The 21,812-nt window shown below is 44.6% G+C and overlaps 1 protein-coding gene across 3 annotated transcripts in view; it reads left to right on the top strand.

Annotated features, from left to right (window-relative positions):
• The window catches only part of LOC138273992 (tenascin-X-like), a 193,138-nt gene that overhangs the window by 46,615 nt on the left and 124,711 nt on the right, over window positions 1-21,812 (top strand). For all 3 annotated transcript variants that reach the window (XM_069218927.1, XM_069218926.1, XM_069218925.1), the window contains one exon: window positions 13,865-14,116. In XM_069218927.1, the coding sequence (XP_069075028.1) occupies window positions 13,865-14,116 (252 nt within the window). The remainder of the gene's footprint in view (window positions 1-13,864; window positions 14,117-21,812) is intronic.

Here is a 21,812-nt window from a genome sequence, read left to right as displayed (position 1 = left end):
GCCTTTGCCTGATGTTCACCTCAGTGATACTAATTTCCTAATGTTTAGCTGCATGTTTTGCCTGATTTTGAAATGGAAAGGTACTAAAACTAGAAGGCAGTGGGGTAAACCAGCACAAAACTGGTGGTAGCCTCATATTTCTTCCTTCAATGGGCAGGGGAATGCATAGGCTTAGAATAATACAATCAGAATGCTGCGGCAATTCTAGGGCTGATAGAATTGGACCTGTCAACTCGTATCTTGGAACACCTCAGTAATCACTAGCTGATTTCATTCTGATGGGCAAAGATCTCCATTAAAATGGATATTCCAGCAAATCCATGACAAGAACAACACACTTTTGAGACAGATCTTGCAATATTTGCTTCCATTTTCAGTTATACACCTTTTGTGTGTTTTTATTTCAGTGCCGGGTGTCGCAGGCACGTGTGCTGTGTAATTATAAATAATTATAGCAGCTACAGGAATTGTTGCTCCTGCAAGCAGCAACAAACGCAACGCTTGGTGCCATGTCCCAGCATCACTATAAGCAACACAGACTGGGACTGAAGGGGAAGAGGAGCGTTAAGTGAGAGGCATGGTGCATTTGGAACAGGCCCCGCTCCAGCTTGTATCAGGTCCTGCACCAGCCTCCAGAGCCTTTAGAGGAAGTGAGGCAGGCTTCAGATTGGTGGCAAGGGTGGGATCGGCTACTGGGCAGCGTTGTTGGGAGGGATAGGACCTGCATTTGGGTAAACTCCAAGTGTGCAGAAGCAGCCCAATTAGAATCAAGTGCAGCTTACAGCCTGGGCACACTCCCCCCACAATGTGCTAGCCTAGGCACTTCATCTACTGTGTTCACCTGTCCCGCCGCATCTCTTGCCCTCTTGGACCACAGTATCCTCACTTAGCTGACACCTGCTGACTCCTGTTGACACCTGCCGAATTTGCCACATCTGCTGCATTACTTTTCAGAAGCAGCTGTCATCCACTAGCTACTTGCCAGTTACTCGCCAGCGTTTAGCCCTTGCTCTAGTAGAGCCCTCATCCTACAGAATTTTTGCTTGTTCGTGCCCCCTCACACTGCACAAAAGTAACCATCAAGAGAGGAGCAAGGCAGCACTAAAACCAATTGAGCCAAGCCACACACCACACGGTACTACTGGGAAAGTAGTTCATGGGACTGTCAGCACTTTACTCCTTAATCCTTTATAATTGCACTTATGGCACCAAGTACTGTACTGTACTGCACTGGTCCTAGGAATCCACAGACCAGGAATCCAATGAGATCAGGGAAAGTAAGGGGACCGCTTCCCATAAGGCCCGCAGGGAAAGAACCCGAGAGGCAAATGCGGGCAGCACAAGTACAATCACAACTACAAACTGGGCTGCCCCTCAATCAATCAAGTTTTTGTAAAGCACGGCTAGTCACCGGTAAGTGTTTCAATGCGCTAAGGGGGGTAGTAGCAGTTCAGTCGAAGAGCCAGGTCTTGAGGTTCTTCTTGAATTGAGGTAGTGAGGGTGATTGCCTGAGGTGTAGCGGAAGAGTGTTCCAGGTCTGATCAGCAAAGTAAGAGAAGGGTCTTCCTCCAGCTGAGTTCTTGCGGATCCTTGGGGTAGTGGTGAGGGCCAATTGGGTGGAGCGGAGGTGACTGGCGGGTGAGTAGAAGGACAGGTGGTGGTAGAGGTACAATGGTCTGACGTTGTGGAGGGCCTTGTAGGCGTGCATGAGGAGCTTAAAGGTGATTCTCTTGTTGATCGGGAGCCTGTGAGGTCTCTCAGGTAAGTGGTGATGTGGCTGCGAAGGGGGATGTCCAGTATGAGTATGGCTGAGCCATTCTGTATTCTATGCAGCCTTGTTTGGAGCTTTTGGGTGGTTTAACTTGCTGCTGACAAGTGCCTGAGTGACTGTTGTCCTGGACTACATGTGGATCCATTTGAAAATCTTTTCAGCGCAGGTGGAAACAGGAAGATGAGATGGCGTTGATTTGGCAGTTCATAAAAATCGAGGAGTCAAAGATGATGCCGAGGTTGCTTGTGTGAACGGTGGGTGTGAGGAGTGTTTCTAAGCGTTGAGGGCCACAAGGAGTTGTCCCAGGTGGAGGGGGTGGATTCTAGGATGAGGACCTTGGTGTTGTCAGAGCAGAGTTTCAGGCAGCTGTCCTTCATCCAGGTGGCAACTGCCTTCATTCCGTTGTGGAAGTTGCTTTTGGCAGTTGTAGGTTGGTCAGTGAGGGAGAAGATCAGCTTGGTGTGGGCCTAGGAGACAATGTTAAGTCTGTGGTTTCTGACGATGTTTGCAAGCGGGCCATATAGATGTTGAAGAGGGTGGGGCTCATAGAGGAACCCTGAGGAACTCCGCAGCTGATCTCTGTCAGTTTTGATAAGGACAGTGGAATTCAGACACTCTGGGTTTGGCCGGTGAGGAGGGAGCAGATCCACTCTAAGGCTTTGTTGCGGATGCTCGCGTCGTGGAGTCTGGTGCAGAGGGTGTGGAAGGGAGATGGCGTCAAAGGTGGTGGAAAGGTCCAGGAGGATGAGGGCTGCGGTTTCTCCTCGGTCGAGGAGATTGCAGATGTCATCCGCTGCTGTAAGGAGTACGGTCTTGGTGCTGTGGTTGCTTCTGAAGCCAGATTGGGAGGGGTCCAGACTAGTTTGAACTCACTGAATTTGGTGAGTTGGGTGTTGATGACCTTCTAGATCACTTTGGCTGGGAAGGGGAGTAGTGAAATTGGTCTGTAGTTTCTAAGGTCAGTCAGGTCAGTGGAGGGTTTTTTTCAGCAGGGAGTTGATTTCTGCGTGTTTTCAGTTTTCCGGAAAGGTGGTGGACTCAATGGAGCAGTTGATGGTGCTGTATAGTTTGGGGGTGATAGTGGTGCCGGCTGGGTTGAAGATGTGGTGGGGGCATGGGTCCGAGGGGGCTCCCAAGTGGATGGTTTTCATGATCTTTAGGACATCGTCAGTGGTAAGGGTCACCCATTTGAGCAGGGTCAGCTGGGAACTGGAGCTTTTGGGTGTGGTGTTTGCCGGTGGGATGGGTGGCTCTTGGGTTGTGAAGCTGTCAGTGGAAGAAGGTGGCAAGGTTGTTGCAGAGGTCTTGGGCGCGGTTGTCTGTGGAATCTGTGCTGGGTTTGGTGAATACTTTGATCATGGTGAAGAGTTCTTTGTCATTGTGTGCATTGGAGTTGATGCCTTCCTAAATGGCCGTTTGAAGGTTGTGTGGCTGTCTGGGGTCTTGCTGCTTCTCCATCTTCTCTGAGTCATCTGCAGGTGCGCTTCGACTCTTGGAGGGCGGGGGAGAATTATCTTGCTTTCTTGGGGTGGTTGTTTGTCAGAGGGTTTCCGGGGGGGGCAGTGTGTTGGCGCAGTCGGAGAGCCATTCGAGTAGGTTACATGCTGATGTGTTGGTGTCTGGTGTGGTCTGAAGTGGTGTTTGGTGGAGGGCGGTGGCGAGTTGGTCTTCAGAGAAACTTGTTCCAGCTTTTGCGTGGGTGGCGGTGGGTGCAGTGTCTTTCAGCGGGTTTGGTGAAGGAAAAATGGAAGCAGTGGTGGTCGGTGCAGTGTAGTTCAGAGGTGTGGGTGATGGAGATATTGTTGCTAGCGGAGAAGACGGGGTCAAGCATGTGTCCTGCTGAGTGGGTTTGGTAAGCGATGTGTTGTGGCCATTGAGGTGTTCCAGTTAGAAATTGAGGATGTCAAGGAGGATGTAGTCCGTTGAGGTGAGGTTGTGGTGTGCAATGAAATCAGCAATGGATTGGTTGAAGGAGGGACGGGGTTCAGGGAGTCTGTAGATGAGGGTGTCTCAGAGGGTGGTGTTCGGGTTGATCTGGATATGGAAGTGGAGATGCTCCAGGTCAGGGGAGGTTGTCGGAACTAGTAGTGAGTCGGAGGGTGTTTCTGTTAACGATGGAGAAGTCTCCTCCAGGTAAGTTGATGCAGTCCTTGTGGATGATTTTGTAGTCATCGGGAATGGCAGTGGCAATGTAAGGGTCTGAAGTGGGGGTCATTCAGTTTTCCATGAAAAAGTCAACGTCTGGAGCTATGGAGTTGAGCAGGTCCCAGATCTCCACTGCATGTTTGATGAGGGAGTGGGTGATGAATAGGATGCAGCTGAAGTGGTCAGATCCGATGCTAGGTGGGCCTGTGGTTGGTGGGTCCAGTTTGCTGAGACAGAAGAAGGCACAGCTGTGGCAGATGAACGGGCCTTGTGTGTCCTTTGGTGATGCATGGTGGCAGGCGGTGGATTGTAAAGAGCTCATGGCGTGGAGGTTGCTGGCATTGTACCGGTGAAAGGTGAAGAGACCAGGGTCCATGGTGCTGGGTGTGGCCCATGCCCGAACGGGCCCCTCATTGCAATCGGAATGGAAATTAGGTATCCATCTGGCAGCAGCGCAGGTGGCGCTTCAAAATTGGACACGGGGCTAAAGGTACAAAGAGCCTTACTCACACCTTTCAGCCGAAAATATACACTACATTGAGCTACCAGAAGGATGCAGGTTTTTACCTTTTCTCAAGTAATGATGGTCTCCCGAGGAGGTAGTCACCGATGCAAACTCAAATTGCAACTAGTCAAGTGCGAGGGACTCCTGGTCAGTCACCAGGCCATGCCCTCACTGAAGATCACAAGCACTGTTTGGGAGCTGGGTTCTAGGTCACCCATCAGCGCTGTGACTACTGCCTATACACAAGCTCATCCTGGAACCAAGCAAGCCGGGCCCACTGACTTCCTGGTGGATGGACACCTTGCCCTAGCTCAGGGGCAGGTATCAGGTTCAGCATGCAAAGTTTTACTGTCCCCGCCCCCACAAAGCGGCAAGGGTAAGTATACCCCACAGGCCCACTGACTCAAGTGGTAGCATGGGCAGGTGAAACCCTAAAGAAGATAAGAATCATTCTGGGGAGTGTCAGGAACTCCAACTATATGAGCCACTAACCATGTCCTGGGGAATCCCCGGAACCTTCTGAAACTGCAAAATTGGACCCAAATCAGATCTCTCTGTGGATCTACATAGCCTCTCTCTGCAGTCCTTTTCACTGTGTATTAGTGATAAATCAAGTCACTCCCTATCTGAGCACCAGGAGGGAGCCCAAGGGATGCTTCAGTACCTTAGAATACCAGAATGGAGGAAATGCTGGCATCATAGCTGCAAGACCCACCCCAGGAAAATATCCCCGGAGCTGGTCCACATGGCTGTGAGACTGGAACTGACCCTAACCATAGGATCGGAGCTGACCCTGTCTGGAACAAAGCATTGGACATGTACACTGAATGGGCTTCTCTCCTGAATACAGTACAGCTGTCAGTGGAGGCACTAAAATATCAATCAAACAAAATGGATATTCAGCAGTCACTGCTCAACACTCTGGCAGTTATTGTGGCCGAAATCGACGAGAAGCTAGGGGGTCTAAACTCACTCATCAAACAGGCACAATCAGAAACCTCTGTGAGACAAGCAAGCTGTACATGTGCCCCAGTTGTTGACAATTGTCTTCTATTTCCGTCATGCTCAGTGAAGAAACCAGCAACCTTGAGTCAGAAGGCTTATTAGTCACTCTAGAAAGTTGCTTACTACAAAATTCGAACAGACCATCTGGGGGAGCATTACCTCCTCCCCTCTTGGCCGAACTGGCAACAATCACCGAGGAGGGCACCAAATCAGATAGAACCCTGTAACCCAAACCAAATGCAAGACAAAGACAGACCCATAAGAGATAAGATTGGAACAAAAAGAATGCTGCGTCAGTCCAACTGGGCATTTACCCTGTCTTCAGACCAGCACCAAGACAAACAGAGGAGGCAACTTTAGAATCGGCCTCCCAACCATCAGATATATTAGACTTGACAATCAGCTCCACCTCAAGTGTAGTGCTGGGCTCAGCACTCATCACGCCATGGAGGAGGAATCTAGCCCCAAAACTGAGGCATCATTAACAACGGAGGGCATGAGTGGTGCATCACCAAAGTCATAAGAAGTAAAAAACTGCTTTGCAGGGCCAGCAGTGCAACATCTGAGAAGCACACCTGACCCTCAAACCAGTGACAAAACTCTGCAAAATACTTTAGGCAAACAATCGGCTTTGACAACAAGGGACATCAGGTCAGAAGGTGGGCCCAGCACAGAGTCTACTGACGTCTGGACAGCAGCTACTTGTACTACCGCTTCAACTAATGGTACCTCAGGAATCCATCAAAATACCTGCTAGACACAAATACACTAGTCCTCATGGCAGAGTGTAAATCCAGAGGGAATTGTGATGTTCTGATTAGGGGTAACATCCTCTTGCTACTATTGTCTACTCCAAACTTAGCCGACTTAAGGTCAACAGCATGCTTTCGATGGAGTTTATCTTCTTTGATGACCCACTAGTGAGTGAAGCCACCAAGAACAAATGCCCAAAGGTATTGACAGAATGGCTTACCTTCCAGAAATGTGGGATAAACATTACCTCTCATTGGACACCAGATTGCCCCTTAGCCCAAAATATTGGACAGTACATTGACAAAAACATACAGGATCATCTTCAGTTTTCTGAACTTCACCTCACCGGCACAGATCAGTCTGGAGTTTAGCCTGCAAAAACAGACCCTGGTCAGACAAGGGACGTTCATAATCTGCTGGAACACATCGGCCGCCAGAGCCTACCTCCAGGAATCTCTGACAGTAACTGGGCTAACTTAGCTCTAGGATATCTCCATCAGTCACACAGCGTTCACAAAAATTTTATGGAAAACAATAAAACTTCTCTACCCGTCTTTGCAGGTTTAACCGATGGCTAGATGACTCTAAACAATTAGAGAACACTCACACCCCAAAAGAACTTCAGTTTAAGGTTTTCTGAGAGACACCAAAGAGAAATTTTCAAAATACCCTTTGTGGCTACTCCCCTCTGTTCTGCATCTTCCCGTTGGCAAAGGGACCCAACATTGCTCGCTTGCCATCTGGGCTGCAATGGACCAGAAGTCCTGCCGCACTTACTATGCTCCTTTGAAGAGCTTTTGGGGAAAAAAGACAGCTGCTTAAAGTCCCCGTTAATCAAAGAGGAATTCATACAAAGATAGTATGAACGGACCCCCTGGTTGCACTGCTGAGATATGTAGAGGAGGTACCTCGGGCAGGCAAAAACTGACTGCGCTCCTGCTGTTAAGCAGCGAGTGGTGATGCATTGAGGGCGTCGCACTGCTCCAAACAAAAAACAAGCATTTACAATGCAACGGGTCTCGCGTTTGCTCATGTTAGAGCTGATCGCGTTGTTAACTCCTAACCCGACTTTTCACCTATCGGGCAAAAGTGCATTTATGTACATAACCCGAAAAAGTGAAATTAACTATGTAAAGCGCTGGACTTCTGCCAAGCGAGATCGCGCTCGTAAATTAGAGAAAAAGAAGTCCACGAGCCCGATGGAAAACAGCGAGCCTCGCATGTTTTCTGTACTTGGTCGCTGCGCTCAAGGAGGGCTAGCTACCTGAAAAGGCATGACGTATGCGTGCCTTCGACTAATGAAAGCAAGCAGATTTTATTAGGCAAGCCCACGAACCAATAAAAAACACTGACGTGACGTCGACAGGGCTCCGAGCCCTTTTCTGAATACTAAAGCGTCTCGCTGCGATACGCATGCGCGAGCGCATGCAACGCAGGCTCGACCCTAAAAATGGCTTAGAGATGCGGTGCATTGCTAAAAATAACGGACTGCTTTTTGGGTGTTGATGCCAGTGAAATCATGCCCTAGGGACATCTTGCTCCCCATGGAGCTATACCTGCGTGCAGAGACTGGAAGTGATGCAGAGGCCAGAAGTGATGCAGAGGTTACCCTGCATGGTGCATCTGAAGCCATGAGTAGAGGAACTAAGCCTGCTCAGCTCGCTGAGCTCCTTCCCCCCATCACGGCCACTCCCTCATTGTTGTGTATGCGCTGTTATCGCTAAGGGGTGAACCCCATCATGATGAAAATAATGGATATGCATGAATCTTGCTGACAGTGTAATCAGAATGATCTGCTATGTATGTGTTCCTCCTCTTTCCTCTTCTTACGTAGGTTTTTGAAATACCAATAAATACAGGGAGTGCAGAATTATTAGGCAAATGAGTATTTTGACCACATCATCCTCTTTATGCATGTTGTCTTACTCCAAGCTGTATAGGCTCGAAAGCCTACTACCAATTAAGCATATTAGGTGATGTGCATCTCTGTAATGAGAAGGGGTGTGGTCTAATGACATCAACACCCTATATCAGGTGTGCATAATTATTAGGCAACTTCCTTTCCTTTGGCAAAATGGGTCAAAAGAAGGACTTGACAGGCTCAGAAAAGTCAAAAATAGTGAGATATCTTGCAGAGGGATGCAGCACTCTTAAAATTGCAAAGCTTCTGAAGCGTGATCATCGAACAATCAAGCGTTTCATTCAAAATAGTCAACAGGGTCGCAAGAAGCGTGTGGAAAAACCAAGGCGCAAAATAACTGCCCATGAACTGAGAAAAGTCAAGCGTGCAGCTGCCACGATGCCACTTGCCACCAGTTTGGCCATATTTCAGAGCTGCAACATCACTGGAGTGCCCAAAAGCACAAGGTGTGCAATACTCAGAGACATGGCCAAGGTAAGAAAGGCTGAAAGACGACCACCACTGAACAAGACACACAAGCTGAAACGTCAAGACTGGGCCAAGAAATATCTCAAGACTGATTTTCTAAGGTTTTATGGACTGATGAAATGAGAGTGAGTCTTGATGGGCCAGATGGATGGGCCTGTGGCTGGATTGGTAAAGGGCAGAGAGCTCCAGTCCGACTCAGACGCCAGCAAGGTGGAGGTGGAGTACTGGTTTGGGCTGGTATCATCAAAGATGAGCTTGTGGGGCCTTTTCGGGTTGAGGATGGAGTCAAGCTCAACTCCCAGTCCTACTGCCAGTTCCTGGAAGACACCTTCTTCAAGCAGTGGTACAGGAAGAAGTCTGCATCCTTCAAGAAAAACATGATTTTCATGCAGGACAATGCTCCATCACACGCGTCCAAGTACTCCACAGCGTGGCTGGCAAGAAAGGGTATAAAAGAAGGAAATCTAATGACATGGCCTCCTTGTTCACCTGATCTGAACCCCATTGAGAACCTGTGGTCCATCATCAAATGTGAGATTTACAAGGAGGGAAAACAGTACACCTCTCTGAACAGTGTCTGGGAGGCTGTGGTTGCTGCTGCACGCAATGTTGATGGTGAACAGATCAAAACACTGACAGAATCCATGGATGGCAGGCTTTTGAGTGTCCTTGCAAAGAAAGGTGGCTATATTGGTCACTGATTTGTTTTTGTTTTGTTTTTGAATGTCAGAAATGTATATTTGTGAATGTTGAGATGTTATATTGGTTTCACTGGTAATAATAAATAATTGAAATGGGTATATATTTGTTTTTTGTTAAGTTGCCTAATAATTATGCACAGTAATAGTCACCTGCACACACAGATATCCCCCTAACATAGCTAAAACTAAAAACAAACTAAAAACTACTTCCAAAAATATTCAGCTTTGATATTAATGAGTTTTTTGGGTTCATTGAGAACATGGTTGTTGTTCACTAATAAAATTAATCCTCAAAAATACAACTTGCCTAATAATTCTGCACTCCCTGTACAATATAAAAAAAAAAAAACCTCCACAATCTCCATCAAAAAATAGGGAAGTTGCTAGATGTACTTGCCAGCACCACACTGCACACTTTGCAATACAGATTCTCAATCTGGCCTGTTGACAGGTACTCAAGCATACTTATTTATACATTTCTGTAACCTCCCTCTCTTGACAAATCAATCTTAAATTCAGCAGGCAAAAAAAGTCTGAAAAGTTTGTAACACCCCACTTCGCTTTTCAGATTCAACTAGGGTGGCTGTGCAAGGCTACTTTCACACTCAAGCATCTATCATTTGTGACCCCCTTTACTGTGGTCACCAGATACACCAATCTCAATGAGCGGCAGGCTATTAACCATGAAAACTCTGCTCTGCCTTACAGTGTCATCTGAGCGTGTGTAAAGATGCTGTGCATGAGCACTTAAGTGCTTTTGAGTACCCACACATTTTTGCACTTCAAATTAATGTGCAATGTCTGGTTGATACCTGATGCTGTTGTGTTTTTTCATTTGCAGCCAAGTTTGCTTTTAACAATTGCTTTGTACTTTTAAACTTTTTTATGCGGTTGCCCACTTTAAGTCTGTCTAGCTGCTACAACTACTTGAGGGAACCAGTGCTACTTTTTTTTATCAATGTGTATTCTTGGTTTTATAGCTTGTTATATTCCTTTCAATGGTTTTCTCGTGGTAACCGACAACTCTATGAGAGGGGAGAGTGTGACTATTTCTGAATTCACAGGTATTTATGGTAGGGCTCAGGATTATTACATCTGATTTCATGGGAAATTTCCAATTGTTCAGCCCATCACTTTGTAATAATTTTACCTGCTTTCAGCATGGCATTTTCGGGAATGGGGTATTCTGGTATTCCTGCTAATTCCAAATTTGACAAGAAACACCCTATATTGTTCAAACTTTGAGTAACACATGACCTGAAATGTTGACCTTAGTGTCAGGAGGCATTTTAAACACTGAAAAGATTCCTGAGTGAAGCAGTTACACTAAGTGCCCCTGAAAATAGTTGAACAGTAGTCATACTACTGGATGCCTCAGCCAATGGAGAAGGTGCCTTCCTGGCCTACCTAGGTTACAAAGACAAGACGGATATGACAACATTCATCGTTGAAATCTCCTTCCCAGGGATGTGAACTGGGTGTGAGTTTTGGAAAGATTGCTTCACTATTGGCAGACAATTGAAGTATTTGTGTTTCAAGATTCACTTCATAGTATAACCAGACAACAAACCCACAAAGCGGCCCATGGCCTTGATGGCTGAGAATCTCATTCTTCTGCAATGATCGATTTCTTTGTAAGGGCAGGACTTAATTTGAGAGTAGACACGTCAGATGTCACAAGGAAATGATGATGGACTTTCAATCAAGTTCACCCAATTGAGCAACTGGGAATCTCCTCCTGTTTTAAACCTTAGTCGGTCTGATTGAGATGAACATAGTGTGAGGTCCCTACTTGTGCTGTGTTTTGCACCACCCTGTTCCATGTTTGATTTTTCTGGATTACTTAGGGCCTGATTTAGTTTTCAGCAGACAGGTTACTCTGTCGCAACAGTGGCGGATTTCCCGTCTGCCGCAATATAAATTCCGAGAGGAAATAATGTGATTTATATTTCGGCAGATGGGATCCATTGTGACGAGGTAAACTGTCCGCTGGATTTCTAAATCAGGCCCTTAGCCTTTTAGCTCTCTGTAGGTGTGATTCCTGGAGACAAACAGTGGGCCTACCTTGCATTTCTGACCTAACCTGATGAATGTTCAGGTCAACTGGACAGGCAACACACCTAAATTATGCCCACACCCAGAATCAAGCAGGATACCTTCTCATCAACAGGCTTTGGAGAGACTTGCAATTGCTTGATGGTAGTAAGTTTCCAGTCGGCTGTGCTGCCATTTAAATCTGCACACCTGGGAGAGGTGTTTTTGGCCACCCGCTAGTAAATATATTCCGTCATCATTAGTCCTTAACTTCTCCTGGTGCATGTGATGTATGATTGTGCATTTTTATTTGAGAAACAGTGACAATCACAACAGTGATCTAAGTGGCACAATGGTCCATATTTGCAGATTTGGAAAGCAACTACTGAGTTCTTCCCTAGAAGCTTACATTTTGTTTTCTGATATCCAACCAGGCATGCCTGGAAACAGAAGCAGGCAGTTTTTGTCAATCCCGCCCAACTTGACCACCACGTCCAATGTATGTTATATGAAGAAGCACAATATTTACTAATGCCTTTGTTACAGACACAAAATTTGAAGAAGGTATTATTCTAAAAAGAACTTTGGATGAATAATTTTCCTTTGGAATCCCCACAGGATAAGACTCTGAACAGATGAAGTTCAAACGGGTAGCTGGGAATGGGTACTTGCTCGAACCAGAAGCTTGTCACCAATATTGAAGGGTCTCAGGGCAAACCAAGTTGAGATTTTGGGCAGCTGAACAATTGCTTTGGCCTCTTGTAAGAAAAGAAGCATTTTTGTCACTACTAAAATTACATGTTCCTCTGTGGGATATGAGGACAAGTGTAGTTAAGAATGACCTGAACGGAGAGGTGCGTCAATGTGAAGCTGGTGTTAAAAACCTATATGATCTACAGTGTAGTTGACAATGTACAAAGCTTTGTAAAAAAAAAAAAAAAGCATTTGGATCCTGAATTGCCATGAATATTTATGTTTAATGATGGGCTCCCCTCTACCTTCATACAACAGATGCAAGAGCCAAACCACCAGGGTCTGTTAGGAGTGTGGCCTTACCACACCTCCACAACTTCATCGAGCACCTTTGGGATGCCAGTACCCAACTGGGAGAAGCTCAAAGTTTGTGCTATGTTAAAAGCCATTTACCATCCCTTCCACGTTAACTAAGGCCCTAATCACGAGAAGTCCTGCAATAAGACCAATAATAATGCCCACTTGATTGTGGGATAGATCCTAGGGGTTCTCTTAGGAATGGAGAATAACAAGGGTAACACTTCTGAATTCCCTAGTGATTCCTCATTGTTCATCAGATTTTTGTCCAGGGAATTTCAGCTGCTTTAAGCAGCCATTATCGATGGGGTAAATTGCCAGGTCATCAGGATCACTGAATTACTGTTCATCCTGATGGGTCAAGAAACTCCCATTACCTGGCCCATCAGCTATTACAATCTTCCATTCACAGTGCTACATTGTTGCATGGGAATTGGAATAATTGCTGCAGCACTAGTTGAGCCCTGTGAGTTGCCTTTGTAAGCTCATGCACTTCTGTCAGTTTGGAGGCCCTGACCTTGACCTACGTTGTGGCATTGTGATTGGAGCATCATAATCAACATTGCAGTTTTCCTCAGGTCTCCGCCAGGAATTTGAAGATAGCACATGATTTGGAGATTGTTTAGTGTTGGGGAACAGTTTCTGTAGATTTATCCTGAGCCAAAGGGCAGTGGTTAATTTGTGAACAGAAAATGGTATTGAATGTTAGGGGTGGCGAATGCTAAGGCCGTGCAGCCTTGATCCCACTTGATTCCTCTTTAATCCTCCACCAGACACTCCCTGCTCCTTTATCTAATTCTTTTAGGTTCTTTTTCATCCTTGCTATCTTTGTCAGTTTTTTTATTCCATCTTTCTCTTCTTCATTCATTACCACTTATGTGATCCTTCTTTTGCTTGCTTTGGTTCCAAGACTGAGGTGGAAAAATAAGTGCCAGTCCCCAAAGATGAGTGCCAGTGGGCCCCACCTGCAGCTACTAAGTCAAATAAAGCACTGCCTTGGGTCAATATTAGTTCAGTGCTTACGTACCTCTAAGGGCAAATAACTTTTATTTGGGATAGTCGAAGTGTGTTTGAGACTTGATTTCCTAAATCAGGCCATGTTAAGACATTTCTCTGACTGGACCTAGGGCTGCAGTTGATGATTAGTTGGAGGTTCTCCAAGTGAGCAGGTCAATAGAGACACAGGCCTTTTCTGCACTGATGGACAGATCACCCAATTTAGAACTCTCTGCCATCCTAGGGGAATCTCTAAGCATCCAGTGAACAGCCTATACTGCAGCAGTACTAGTGACTTTACTGGTCCCACAAGAGGTATCCTTCAGTAGTCACTGGCTACCCGGGTACCTTGAGAAATGTCTGACAACAATGAGGCACACTATGAATTGCTCACTGTGGCTGTGAGCTTTGACTATGTGTGATATTCATCCTGGACTCGTCTAATAGTACCCAGATCTCTGTATATATGTGCACAAACAAATTGCTACAATCTAACTGTGTCCCTTCTTTTGCAGTACCAAATGTTCCCAACAATCTGATTATCAGCAACTTCACCAACGATACAGTGTCTCTGAGCTGGCTCCCACCAACAGGCAACAAAAGTCACTATCTGGTCCAGGTATTAGGGATCCCTTTCTCAAGCAACACAACAGACAGTGAATTTTTGACCATCTTTATGTTGATACCTGGGAATCTCTACACTTTCCTGGTCTCTGCTGTAGCTGGAAATGGGATAAAAGGAGAGGACAGCTCAATAACGTTTTCAGGTATACATTTTCTACTGTTATATTAACAAATGTATTCAATGGTGTTTTGTTTTTGCTGGTGAATATATATTAATTTTACCCTCTAGGTGACTATGAAAATGGGCTCAATTTGACCTCTACCTGCTGAGCAGACACACACTTACCACAAGCGATGACAAGCTCAGCAGAGCTGGCCTTTTTTAAAAGGGGCATGTTCATGGGTTTTAGATGGATAAGAGTGGAGAGATGGAGGTATAGAAACACAGAAGACTGATTAGGCCATGATTGTGAGTGGGCAAGGGAAGGTTTGCTTTTTCCTGCAATACTCATCATCATCATGTGCTGCAGATTCTCCCTATGTCAAGTTTTACTCCTGAAAATGATGAATTACCTGTGAAGTGTGATGTTTTCTGCACTGAACTCTGCATGCATTTGATTGCATGCAGTGTTTTCACTAAGTACATTTCAGCAGGTTTACCTGCTAAAGATGGCAAAATTATTAACCTAAGCATCTGAGGATGGATAGGTGGTTGACTGACTGAAGAGGGTAGGGAGGTTGGATAAATGAACTAATTACAGCATACGAATGAATGGATGGGCAGATTAATGACTGGGAGATGATAGGTAAATTGAGGAATGCATCAGAGTCTGAGAAGGATTCTGTGAATAAATGAATGACCCCTTGGGAGTGTCACAAGGGATGAATGGATTGATGGATAGATGTGTGGGAGGTTGAGAGGATAGAAAAGAGTGTAACCATAACGTAAAAGTGAAGAAGCATTTTGGGATGGAGGTGGATAGACAAGTGAATGAAAATGTGAGAATGAATAAATGGATGAACATTTGAGCATTGGGGCAGAAAAAGACAAAATAAGGACACGTATGCCCTCTTCCCTTAAACTGTGTCTAGTTTTATACAAGTCAATGTTTAGCAATCTGACTAAGTGTCCAGCTGAGCTCAGCTTATGGTTAATCATTAGCATATCGTCTAAATGTTTTCTTCATTGTAAAACCTTCTTTGAACATATGTAAAGCACAGACTAGTTGGTTGATACCAAGTCGGGGGTGTCCAATGGGACCAATTGTTGCAGGAGTAAAACAGTTAATTTCAATCAATGAGGCATTGTAACTCCTGAACAAAGACACTGTGGGACATAGAGGGCATGTGAGCAGAAGGACAAAGGACAACAGAGATGAGATGCCCAACTGATTATATTTTCATACAAGCCTGTTTTTTCAACCTGAACTTCAACTTCAGTATACTTCAGACAGTGGCCACAGGGATCTAAGAGTTACCTTGCAAGTGGAAGAAATTAAGGGCCAGATGCACGACCATTTCATTTTGTGAACCTCTAATTGTGATTTTTGCGACTCGCAAATAGAGACTCACAGAATTAAATGAACTAATGTGTCTCAGAAACATTTAGCGATTCCAATGGAGTCACAAATGTTCTACCTCATCAATATTCATGAGGTAGGTCGCAATTTGTGGCCCCATTGGGAACGGCCAACACTCACAGGGATGGCGGTGGCTCCTGATGGGGATAGCCTACCTCCATATGGTTGACTGCTTTTTAAATAAAGCAGTTTTTTTTTAAATGCAGCCCTTTTTTCTGAAAGGAAAACGGGATGCATTACAAACAAAAAATGAAGAGTTTCCTTTTTATTTTTTCAGAGTGGATCCAGTGTCTGCTCTGAAAAAATGTTGGCACCCCCATTCACAAAGGGGAAGGGGTCCCTAGATCTCAAAATAGCATTGGTACATGCCAGATACTATTTTCTTGTAAAAAATGGCCTGATTCTGCGAATCAGACTATTTGCAACATGAAAACAGCTATGTACATCTGGCCCTAAGATCCCCTTGTCTCAAGACCTGACTCAATGAGAAACATTGAGAGCATCATTCTCATTTTCAGAACATTTAGAGACCAAATGTGGAGGGGCCAAAAAGCAGCTAAGGGCCAAATGTATAAACATTAGGAATACCGATTTCCTAATTGCGAGACTCGCTGAATCCCAATTAGGAATTCGGTATTCCTAACATATACAACTCATTGAGTTTCATTTAGGGATTCCTTGTGGGTTGCAAATCGACATACCTCATGAATATTAATGAGGTAGGTCACAGTTTGCAGGCCCATTAGGAATCTTGTCCATAATAGGGATTGTGGCCTGCTGAGGCCCGCAGACCACCATGCTGTGACTGCTTTTTAATAATACAATCTTTTTTTTTTAAATACATCCCATTTTCCTCAAAGGAAAAAAATGAAACCTTGAAGTCTAATATTAGGAGTGGTCTTAAAAATATTATTATTCCTTCTCAAAGTAGAAAGGTTCCCTTAGGGAGCCCTTCCCCTTTGCAAACGGGTTACCACCAGTTTTAAACTGGTGGTAAAGTGTTACTGTTTCGCGACTGGATTTCGGTCACAAAACAGTAATACATACAATCAATCAATCAATCACTTGTAAAGCACGCTACTCACCCATTAGGGTCTCAAGGCGCTGATGGGGGGGTGGGGAAAGGATTGCTACTGCTCGAATAACCAGGTCTTGAGGCGTTTTCTGAAGGTCAGGAGGTCCTGGGTCTGTCGTAGGTGTACTGAGAGGGAGTTCCAGGTCTTGGTGGCGAGGTGGGAAAAGGATCATACCGATTTGGTATTTGGAAGGGAACCTGCTATACACGCCCTTTCCAAATACGAATCACAAACACAAAATGCAATTTGTTAACAAGTTATCGAATTGCATTTTGCATTTCGTACGCTTGAAGAAACATTTTTCCGATCTCAAATGGCCTGAATCTTGGAATCAGGTCGTTTGTGACGAGAAAAATGCTTTCTACATCTGGCCCTTAGTTCTTTGGTCTGATATGCTCATTAAGGAAGCTGGTAATTGTCTGAAAGAGGAATTGTGCAAAGCGTCCAGACAACTCTATTACAAAAAGTACTGCGAAGGATGCCATTTCATTCAACATTCTGACAACAAAAAGCTAAATCAGAAAGATAAGGAAGAGAGTGACGGGGCAAAGGACCCACAGCTAAATTAATGGCACAGTTCTTACAGGCTTTGTTGAATAAGAAAAAGACTGAGCCTAATATCAGTTGCTGAATTCAAATGTTCTATGTCATTGCTTCACAGGATGTTCAGACATTCTGGAGGTAAATTTGCTACAGAACAGGCTCGAAACCTTCATCAGTTACATGTGTAGTATCAGAGGAGCTTTAGTCAAGTTATTTAAGAGAAGCCTTTGACCAAGGGCAAACTGAGGCATTCTCCTCTAAATATATTAGTGATGATAATGAGATGAATGTGCTATCTGAAACAACAATAAAGATAATTTCTTCTTTGAATCTATCTATAGGAGCAGGTCTTGACACCTTACCTGTGAGTGTTACTGAAAGAAGTACTGACCAGTGGGTAAAGGTTTTCATATGACTCTTTTGGTGGCACACCATTTATGTGAGCTTCTATGAAAGTTGGAAAGGAGCAGTGATTAAGCTCATAAAAAGGATGACCCTTCATCTCCCAAAAAACTGGCTTATTAGTTTTATTGACTTGGATGTAAAAGCTCATGTTAAGATTTCACTTCAGGCTTTGAAGGATTGGAAAGAAGAGTATATGATGATATAGAGAACAGCCCAGAAATCAATTGTAGGGTGAAGGAATTTTGTTCTGCTGCTTTGTCAACTTCCAGTCAGAAATTGCTATTTCGTGGGGCCTTTTGTCAAGTTAGGTGATAGTGAAGGAAGATTTGGGGGTGCATTTTGTCAAGAAAATGTCTGATAAATATTGGCCTACCACAAGGTTGTGTATTAGACCCACTTAGTTTGCCTCAGTATTAGCATCTTTAACCCAGGCTTTAGCAAAAACGTGTTCTTTCTGGCCAAAGACCGGGAGGGACCAATATCCCATGCATGTTGTATGTGGATGATTTCATCATAATGGATTCTAGTCAAGTTGATCTGCAGAGGAAACTACTGGTAGATTACAACTAAATATGGAAAAAACAAACATTTTGGTATTTGCTGCTAAAACATGTCCCTTTTCATGGCCTTCTTCAAAGCAAAACTTAACGAATTGGCAACTTACAGATACCTGGTTGTGAATTTTCAGAAAAATCTTAAATGGAATACTCGGGCAGAACAGTGGAAAACCTAAGCTTTGTTGTAGATCTAAACAAGTAGAACAGACACTTGGATTGTCCATCAATCACACCACTAATAAGAGCATGTAAAGCAATGGTTCAGACTGAGGTTCTGTTTGGTGTTTAAATTCCCTGCTTCTCTAGCAAAAAACCCTGGTACCAAGTAGAGGGGTGGTGTTTGAGACTTCTGGGGGCCCTTCCTAAGTCCTCAATGATTCAATTGATGGTATTAAAATTAAGATTGTGACACTATTTATCCATTCTGCAAACCAAGAGATATTGAAATAAACTTCGACTCTGCACAAAAGTGCCAAGCACTGTCTTATTGAAGCCTAATAGTGAACCTCAGTAGGCTAGTTATATAGGAACACAGGCAACCATAGTGAGAGAGTATTTACTTCAAAAGACTGAGAACTTAAGATCCATATCATATTTGTAAATGGTAAGGTCCACTAGTGTTCTGGCGCAAATGCTGGCTAGAACAACTCCAGCAATTTATGGGGGAGAAACTACAAACTAACCCTTAAATGCTACTACCCAATGACAAAATACAGTCAATCAGTACTACAGAACTTTTGCAGCATTAAGTAAGGGGAAACTAATCAACCTTACTGGGATCAGTCAGAATGTTGGCGGAGCGGCCCTGGGCTCAAGATTTCAGCAGCTCGCTTATATGGCCGGGTAATTTCACAGTACAGAGCTCAGAGGCAGCAAACTAAAGGACAGTCCCACCACCAGGCAAGTACAAGATGCAGGGGATGACATCTGTGGCTGTTGTCAGGGAGGGTGAGCATGGGGATGGCTCTTGGAAACACCACTGAGGAGGGTGTCAGTGATTGTTGACAGCAAGAATATTTTACTGGAAAGCACTCCGAGGTGCGCTAAGGCAATAGAGGCTGTGAGTGCTGTGGCCTAACTAAGGATACCTGCTTTGGTCAGATCTGGCTAACTTCATCGTAAAAACAATGTCACATGGCAATGGTTTCAAAATGGAGGGGTCTGGGAGGTGAACCACTTAGTGAATCGAACAACCCCAGAAATACTTTCGCCAAACCAGGAAAGGAGCAAACCACCTGAGTGGACAAACTTATTGTGGAGAGCCTGCCTGGTATAGCCCAAAGGACAGCATTTTTACTCTGAATTCCTTCCCCCCATTGGGAGCTGTGGAAGAATAGCAGCAGCGAACACATGCTCCTGTGACAGAGGTATGAACATGGATGGTGATAGGATCGCTCCATTCTGGCCTTCTGTAGCACAGAATTGCTTGAGTGCAGCCGGGTGGGAGTGCCGTTTTCCCCTTTGCTGAGTGGACCTGCTCTTGGATGACGGATGATGAGACCCGCCCCTTGCTGTCTGTCCAGCCTAGAAGCAGAGTGGTGTTGGTAGTACAGGACAGCTAAAGTATTTCAGTTTAACACAAAACTCCCAGCGCAGTCTGCTAAGTAGGACTAGGAAAGGGCTTCAATACATGCATGTGACTGACTTCCATATGAAAATGCCGATGGGTGATGGCAGCAAAACAAAGGACAATGCAGAAACCTCCTCATACAAGCAAGACATTTTCCAGTAAAAGCAGGACACCTAGAGACATCCCATAAATGTACCAAGCAGCAGGGCATAAGCAAGCAGAACTGGCACCATTGGCTTAACAACTGACAAATTAGTTGTAGAAAGTGTAGTCCACTAAAATCGATCTGCTTGTGACTCTCTTTTGATTAAAAAGAGAAGCTGGGATCCTAAATTACAACACAAAAGCCACATGGTAAATAAAGCTCTCAATGAGGCTGCCAGATCACATTGCAATGAGAGAAAAAGAAAAACTAAAGCAAATGTTTTCTGTGGCAAGCATCACAATGTGGCATCAGGACCCCGTAATGTACTATCCAATATACTATAAAGATCTTTCTGACCCCCCTCCCAAACAAAGTCAAGGCACAAATCCTGACTGAACTTGGTGCTGAGCACTACTAGATGACTCATTGACGATCTCAGAGATCAATATTAACCTACATTATGTCTTCCACATCTCCACTCATACCGACATGGTGGTTGGAACTGCTGGGCCGGAGATGATCATCACTGACCCGGCGATCCACAGAAGACAGCCGGCAGAATTGGGAGCCGGCCTTCCGACATACTTTCCGTGGCGGTAGCACCGCCATGAAAACCATAGCAGAAGGGCTACCGGTGACAGGGAATTCCTTCCCTGTCACCGGTAGATGGCTCCCTTACCCCCACAGCAAGCACTGGACCCCCCTTCAGCCACATCTCCCCCCTCCCCCCTGAAATCCATCATATGGGCCCGGAGACTTTAATTTTGGTACTGGACCTGCACAACAACAGATCACAAGCCTCACATAGGATCACCAATGCTGCAGCAAGAGCATTTAGGAATATTTGTAATGATCATGAGACACTAGATATATGAAGAACACACCACCCACACTGCAGAGAAGGCAGTTACCACTCCACAATACATAATTTGTACTCCCGGATGGATTACTGGTTAGCGAGCCATGAAATATGCACAAAGATTAAACACCTGGCGAAAATACTGTCTGAGGCTGCCAGTCAGCCTCAGTATAAAACTTCCTCGCACCTAATAGAGTGGGTATTTTGAGACTATCTCCTAGAGTCTGACAATATAGAGTGTTGATGAAACACAGACAGAAATTAAACATAATTTTAATACAAATGAGGGTAACATCAAAAAGGTTTGCTAAACAGCATGGAGTGCTCATGCCCTTTAGATTTCACCTCAGTAAATTAGAACGCAATATAAAATCACTAGAAGATAAATCGAAAGGCTCACTACCTCTGTAAATATGCCAAAGCAAGAATGTTTGGAGAGGGAGAGAGAGACCTGCCATGACAGTGGCCGAAATCATTAGGAAACCTTGAGCACCAACAACATCACACAAATAAAGGGTTAAATGGTAGCTCCAAATATGAAATAGAGGAGATACTGGATGAAGTATTCAGACAATACTGCAGCCTAATTTCATTCCTTTGATCAGATGACCACATATTACTTAACAACTACTTAGAATATTTGATGCTGACATGATTAAGTAATGGAAAGAGAGAAAATGCACTACCTAATAGGAAGGCCCTGGAATCAGACAGGCTACCACCTAAATTCTACGAAAAATATTCTGAAGGTCTCTGGACAGGCGTTTGAGATGGGAAAACTCCACCCACAATGAGAAAAGATGTGCTGATATCTAAAACCGACAAAGCGGCAAAGAAATGTGATTCATGTAGACCTCTGGTGCCCCTTAATAATAATACAAAAATACTCTGGCTAAATAATTGCCCAATGGGTTGCTTCTTTTGCTCTCAGCTATGATTCTACAAAACCAAGCTGGATTTATTACATCCCGTTCAAACTTTCTTCTCAATCCCACACCAGCCTAATCCAGGAACAAAAGCTGTGTCAGTCTTCTTAGTTGCCACAAAGGCATTTGATTCTGTAAAATGGGAATACCTGCTAGCTGTGCTATACAGAAGGGGCCTAGTTACAGCATATGTAAATTGGATACTGTGAGAAATTTGGTTGTTGGTTGAATGAGAGGG

The sequence above is a fragment of the Pleurodeles waltl genome, unplaced genomic scaffold (assembly GCF_031143425.1).
Source record: "Pleurodeles waltl isolate 20211129_DDA unplaced genomic scaffold, aPleWal1.hap1.20221129 scaffold_135, whole genome shotgun sequence".
Lineage (NCBI taxonomy): Eukaryota > Metazoa > Chordata > Amphibia > Caudata > Salamandridae > Pleurodeles > Pleurodeles waltl.
This window is presented reverse-complemented; position numbering and strand designations above follow the sequence as displayed.